Source organism: Vanessa atalanta, chromosome 8 (assembly GCF_905147765.1).
Source record: "Vanessa atalanta chromosome 8, ilVanAtal1.2, whole genome shotgun sequence".
Classification (NCBI taxonomy): Eukaryota; Metazoa; Arthropoda; class Insecta; order Lepidoptera; family Nymphalidae; genus Vanessa; species Vanessa atalanta.
The window spans coordinates 6,518,850-6,526,624 of record NC_061878.1 but is presented as its reverse complement, the minus strand read 5'-3'; the positions used below and the strand labels follow the sequence as shown (position 1 = coordinate 6,526,624).

The 7,775-nt window shown below is 31.2% G+C and overlaps 1 protein-coding gene across 1 annotated transcript; it reads right to left on the bottom strand.

The window, feature by feature from the left end:
- Positions 1-2,474: 2,474 nt before the first annotated feature.
- LOC125065903 (polyglutamylase complex subunit TTLL1-like) lies at positions 2,475-3,746 on the bottom strand. The gene has a single exon (XM_047673761.1). The coding sequence runs from the start codon at positions 3,744-3,746 to the stop codon at positions 2,475-2,477; it is 1,272 nt and encodes a 423-aa protein (XP_047529717.1).
- Positions 3,747-7,775: the final 4,029 nt, after the last annotated feature.

The following is a 7,775-nucleotide window of genomic DNA, read 5'->3' as shown; positions in this document are numbered from 1 at the left end:
GCCAATTCCCCTATCCAAATAAACACACAACCAGAGTTCAACCTGACCTACAATATATTCTATTTAAATTTTAATCTACATAATATAATAACAATTTTGTCAAATAAAAAAATATATATTATATAACGAATCTAATTATTATAAGAGCAGATTGTTAAGAAAGAACATAATAATGAAGTAATACTTATCTATCCGAGTTAACGAAAATAATACTTACATAAAAAAATACGTATAATACACAGCAACCAAACTGGCTTGGCTATTCTATAATATATTTATATTCAAACAAAATTATAATATATACCTACAGGTTTTTTTCATTATAAATCTAACCTAACCCATAATATATTATACTATCCAAACAAGATAATATTTGATAAGGCTAAACTAATTAATTATTCTTGGACGAAGATTTTTAACAAACAAAATATTTATTAATTAAGTCTGCTTATAATATAAACGACGATAATACTTATATATTAAAATGTTTTTAAATATACACACACCAACCAAATTAACGAACAAACTAAGACACAAATGTTTAATTTATTCTATGATGTATATAGTATTTATGCAAAGTAATATGTACCTTTAAAGATTTTGTACAATTGATTCGTACTAACCTATCTTATCAGATATATAACGGAGACTTAATACATTGGTTATTAAAAATAGTAATGTAATCGTGAGCGTTTTAAATATGATTGTAATACGCGCGTACGTTTGCAGTCATTCAATACTACAGCGAGCGGCGCGGCTAGCGACGCGACTTGTGTAAGCCAGCCCACGACCGACTGATATGAACAGTATAATTTAAACCCTATTTCATATGATTGACTACATTGATAAAAGCGCATCATCAAAGGAAATTACAAAATCTCTGAATCATTCATTTTTTTTTATTTGTGTTCACGTTATTGTCAATTACCTATAACCATTTTACAGACTACAGTTAAATAAAGTTTCAACCAAATCAACTTAACGACATTTTTACAATAAATATTCAGATGTATTTTTCTTTAAATTGGCATATCTTTTTTTATTTGTGAACCGATTAATATAACAAGCCTGTATATTACCCCGAGTTTACTTCTCTTCTCGTCTTCTATGTACAGATCTCGATCAGTTACGATTTTATTATATGTATAGATTTCAAAGTGGTTGTTCAAAGAAACTCGAAATAAATAAATTCAGTATTTTTATTTGCTTTGCAAAAATTATCGAGAATTTCACCCTTTAAAATAATTTACACTGCACCCAAAAAAAGGAATCTCGTAAGTCAAGTCCAGTTGTGTTAAAAGTATATTTCACGTCTCAAATTCAATAAAGCACACCCGATGGCAAGATACAGCTTCATTTAGTGGAGAGAAAATTTCGCAATAGTAAAAAATATTGTTCTAACTCCGTCCAACACTGTTCTGTCGTTATAAGTTGGCTTGCGGGCCGATCGTAACTCAGTGCACACGTGCTGACCGAACACTCTCATTTCATCTTCAACCGTAGATAAACTTGATTTTTAAAATTAATTTAAAAAATACACGATTTAGCCAGAGATTTTTATATATAACTTTTATTGTAATCCTATTCAAAAGACTGTGTATTCAAAATTTGCTATTTTCAATAAGATCACCTATATGAACAGATTAAACACATTTATGGTATATATACTTTTTTAACAACTATTTTCTTTTAAATAAAGTAAACAAGTGTAAACATTTCATATTATATAATAAATAATAATAAATAAATATTGGACAACATCACACACATTACTCCGATCCCAATGTAAGTAGCTAAAGCACTTGTGTTATGAAAATCAGAAGAAACAACCGTAACACAAACACCCATACCCAAGACAACATAGAAAACTAATGAATTTAATGATTTTTTTCTACATCAACTCGGCCGGGGATCGAACTCGGGACCTAGGAGTGGCGTACCCATGAAAACCGGTGTACACACTCGACCACGGAGGTCGTCAAATGCTTTTACTCGACTTGCATATATATTTAAGAAAGTTTAAAGTAAGCAAATTCAAAATTCAAAAGCCACTTTTGAATGTTGTTAACTTTTTAAGTTGTATTTAATCATAAGGTATTTAAATAGTGTTTTGGGATTACATCATATTATTACAACGCCATCTTGCTCTCTTATTTATTATTTGGCCACAGATACCATAAACATTTTTACGCAACAATATCGATTTTAATATGTAGTTTCTCCATAATTACATTTAAAAAAGAAAATTATTAATATTAATAAAAAAAGAGAAGAGCGTTGTTTTTTTTATCGAATATACATTTATTAGTAAGTTTGACATGATTTAAAAGTATGGCATTTTTTTCAAATACATTTTTTTTTAATTTAATAATTATGATATCTTTAGTATATCATTAAGGATAATCGCTTGTTAAAATTTAAGCGACATAAAATAATTTGAAGTAAAATTTTAGTAGTAGTACTTGAGAGTTATTTTATGTGTTTCGTTTAACTTTCAAATCTCCATTCAGAATGGAATCTTCATCGATTAGTATTTCAAAATCTCTTAAAGCATTAGCGTCAGGCGTTTTGTTCCAACGCGCGTCAGGAATTCCGCTCGGAGGTAAGACGACGGATAAAATATTATCAAAGAGATTACATTTAAGTATTTCATCATTTGTCGTTGTCGCAGTCATAGAAGGAGAAGCGTTAACTTCAATGAGCCAGGGCTTCAAATTGTCGTCGATAATAATATCATAGCCGTAGCATTCAAAGCAATGACGATCATTCGACATAATCGGAGCGACCGCCTTGAGCGAGTGTACTAATATCCAATTGATGTCTTCAAACAAACGTGTTGTTACATGTTGACCTCTCGTGCCCTCTAAAAAGAGTTTCAAATTTTTCAGACTCAATTTGCCTCCATGTTGACTGTTATACTCTTCGCCGTGTTTCTGTACACTAACATTTGTTATGTGAATGTACATATTGTCAAGTTCCGAGACACTTGAGTTGTATTTTATGGAACAAAATCTGCAAAATCCGTTCCGAAACATATAAGCTTTTAAAGGACGAAACGACGTCACTAGAACGTAAATCCTCAAATCGAATTTCTTTCCGCCGATCAAAAGCGGATTATCTATATATCGCGATATAATGTACATATCTCTGCTAGGTAAATTATTTTGAATACATTTCTTGGATTCTCGAGACCATTTCTTAAGCTTGGATAATTTGTTTATCAAGAAAATGCCTTCGCCCTGTGATTTGCCGCACGGTTTGATTATCCATGTCGACTGAGGAAATCGATGGTATTCATCAACAAAACGTCTATAGTTTGAAGGAAGAACATACGTTGTAGGAATGAAATCTAAATATAAATATCGCGTAACTTTATGGGCACTTGGAAGCGTTTCTTGAATTTTCTCCGCAAGTGGGTGACCCGCTTTTTCGAGGTTCTTTTGATAGCGATGTATATTTTTCACTAACAAATCTTTTCGTACTAACTCGTAGTGATTCGGGAAATGGTTTATTAACTGTCTGTCTTGAAATCTGTATCCATTTTCATGATTGAAAAGGGTACGGCAGTTGAGAGTATTCGACCAGTAAATATTCCACTCTTCGCTCGGTAAAACCTGCTTCCAATCGCGTATTTTAAAACTATTTATAACTATAGACTTATCAAAATCAGTGGCAAATTTTAATCGCCTTTTATTCCGTTTGTTTAATATACTATCACTGTCTGTATATTTTTTGTAAAATGTCATAATAAAATATTTATTGTTACTGTATCAAAGAGTATATAATCGGTTCGTGTTATGTCAAATTCACTTGTTTGTAATTCCCAGAACCATTGCAATATATATTTATTCAATATATTCTATATTATACGAAATATAAATATGGTTATACAACATTTTATTTTAATGAGAATGGGCGGTGCTACCTTCACTACTACAATACGCGATCGTTTCGTCTACTACATTGAAAATAATTATGTTGCAGATAATAATTATGAACAAGCTTTAAAATTTAATTCCTTTTTTAAAAACATATGTTATTGAATAGCTATATTAAAAACACCAGTTGATTTTTTAAATCAATTCACAGCAAGGGATCCGATTGGAAATGCACGCTTATGTCAACTAACGATGATCCAGTTTACAAAGTTTGTTTATAAACCATAATACATTTGAGCTCAACATAGTGAACTCTATTATTTCAGGCGATCAATATCATTACATACATACATTATCAGCTTGTAAATTTCCCTCCGCTGGGCTAAGGCTTCCTCTCCCTTTGAGGAGAAGGTATTGAAGCATATTCCAACACGCTGCACCAATGCGGGTTTGCTGCTCAAATTTCGTTGAAATTAGACTCATGCAGGTTTCCTCACGATGTTTTCCTTCACCGTCGAGCACGAGATGAATTATAAACACAAATTAAGCACATGAAAATTCAGTGGTACCTACCTGGATTCGAGCCCGAAATTAATCCGAAATGAATCGGTTAAAATGCACTCATTCCAACCACTGGGCCATCTCGGTTCACTGGGCCATCTCGGCTCTTTGTATAAAACAATATATAAAAATAAAAAAGGTAAAATGATAAATACAACGCATATAATTTCAGCGTTCTAAGTTTTGAAGCATGTTTTGTGGGATACCCAAACGCAACCCATTAGACTCCATTCAATATGCAGATAACAGACTATTTGCAATGCAATCACACTATGAAACATCGCCACTTCGGATCAATATTGACTTTCCGAATGAAACCGCCAGCCGAGCTCCCCGGCATGTTCAAACACTCCGTTGATCGCATGATACAATAATGTCTGTACTACGTCGTATATCGTTTTCCATTTTTGCTTTATCATTTCTGAACACGTGCTGAGAAATTAAAACGATACTTACAAATGTAAAAAATTACGACCTATATGTTCCAATATTTGGCCAATATTGGGTTGTTGGCTTGGAGTTTTTTCGACGACGCTGCTCTCATGCGGTTTTGTCAATCTGTTGGAGCGGCTATCAAAATATGGCACTCGACAAGACGTCGATATTAATTTCGATTTAAGCCACGCGCTAAAAACACCTCGTCGCCTTTTCCATTTTAATTTTGATAGCACAGTGGAATTTTCTCACAGATTATATGGATTTTTTTTCCAATAGAAAAATAAAAATAATATAATCTGTGCAAGCGAGGTTTCTAATTAGATTGTGTATAAACCACACATTGAAAATTATAAAAATAACTAGGGATTATGGATTGTGTAATTATTATGTAATCCTTATTTAAATTTTTCCTTAGCATATAAAATGATTTGTACGCTTTTGCTTATTTACTACCCCTACCTTATTATCACTCCCTTTTTCCCGTCCTCCCACTACCATTCCATACCATTCAAAACGCAAATACGATAACGTTATGCTACTTTTTAGATCGTACGTAATCTATTTTGAACTGTTATATTATACTGAAGTAAATATGATTCTATTCCACTTTTTTTTATTATTTAAAAAAAAATAATACTAAAATGAAAATAAACCGAATGAAGCTTATTAAACTTACATAATAACCCTTATGTGTAGGCATCTTGTTTTTTTAGCAACATACCGAATTGGGCATTATCAAAATTTACTTCCTTAAGATTTTTATAGACGCTTAACATTCACTTATATTTATAATTTAAATGTAAATAATATAATAAGAATATAATTATGTCTGTTCCACTATTAATCATACTAATAGTTATTAATTTAATAAATAATATCGATATACTCAAAATAAAATATATTCTATAAATAATCTTATATAGATTCATATTTATATACAATTATATAATCGTTAATGTTAGATAATATATTAAAACATCTACTTTTTAATGCAATTTTGTATTTGGAAAATAAAAAGCACTTGAAAAAAAATATTCAGCCCACTCATTTGAAAAGCTATATGAATATTTTGTGTGTGTTGAATAGTTCGATACTCCGAAACAAAGGTTAATAAAGTATGACTCAACCTGACCTCAATTAGTAAAATAAATAATTAAATTAGTTAGAGTAAAACTTCAGAATCACTCCTTTGTGTTTCAGTATTTTGGTTTTAACATTTAAGTTTACCCATTAACATAACGATCCGGTGAGTAAAGCCTATTCTAAATTAAGTGTTATATAATGACGGATATTTTATAAAGATAGAAGAAGATATTTAATAAAGTTTCATAATTTAATGTATTATACCACTTCGTATAAACTAAACATACGAAAAATTTCTTTAACATAATAAATCATTTTTTAGAAAAAATATTTTCTGTGGGTCTCTTTGTAACATTTATTGTTCAGTGCCTTAGCGAAGTTCTTGACGCGGCTTACAGTAGTTACAGAGTTATGCTTTCACGTGACCTTTCCTTCTTTCTTATTTCTCTATATCTCATTGTATCTTATAAAGTTATAAATAATAGTATTTAAACTTATTTTTTGTATTCACACTTGTAATTCACACGAGATTTGATTGATTGATTTTAATATCAGTTTTGGTGTAATTTAATTATATTCAAACGTACACAATATATAATCAAATACTGGGTAACCGATACCTCTCTTTTTTTAAACTTATTAGATGCTATTTCGATTTTATTCTTATCTTCATAAAACTCTTACCATGAGTGTTTCCCTCCGGCTCAAGGGTCGTCACTAAATCTTACGGCAATCGCGACTGGCTTGGAGACATATTAATGGGTTTACCTGGTTGACTGTAACGAATGAGGCCACATCGCCGCTGTTGACCCGATACCTTCACAACGAAGGTTATTTGTTTAGCATTTGCTATACGGCTCTGTATAAGTTGAACGTACCCTTTTTTTAATACATATGACGCTGCCAAGATATCCAGGTGACTTTTGCGATTACACATCTTTATAATAAATAGGTTAGAATAAAAGTAATTTATAAAAAAAATCGGTATACCCAATTTTATCAAAAGTCTTAAAAATAAACAAATGAATATGAGGTGTCCCTGAAACTCGATGTTTTAACCATTAAATAAATATAGAGAAAAATAAATAATAACAGTGTTTCGGAAAAACGTATATTTTTTTATCATTGATATATATATATAGCTAGGTATGTGTATAAATAAATCGATACCATGGAGTAGAGAGGGGCATAAGGGCAAAAGAGAGCCGCTTGGTGTCAAAGCATACGATTCAGTTTTACACGTATTATACGAATACTAACGACCTGCCCTAGCTTCTCATGGTTCGCAATGCTTATACTAAATATACTACAGAAAGTCTTTATATACAACGTTCACACAACGTACGGGTTTTTTATCATTAGACAATACAAATCGCCATGTCCCTGCCGTTTAAATATTTTCAAAGTTATACAATCTTTGAAAATATTCATTTAAATTGCATGCTGTACCTACAATGTATATAAGGTACTTAAATAGATAAGAATAAATGATGTATTGCTTAAAATCGCTTCGTAAGCCATTATTTCTCGTTAAAAGTAAAGGACAGAGATTGCTTATTGTGGTTTATCCCTAAGAGATAGATATACCATTGCGGAAAAATATAAATATAAAAATCTTTAGAGATGACGTCCACAGCCTAGGAATGATTATATGTAAAATACCCTGTAGCAGTTGGAAAATATGATCTGATGATCTCAGTGACGTACCTTGGAGAGGCCTATGAGCAGTAGTGGTCGAATACATCCAAAATAACTTCTAGTGCACAAGCGTAAACAAAGTTACGTCAATGTTAATGTTTTTTTTTTTCTGAAAAA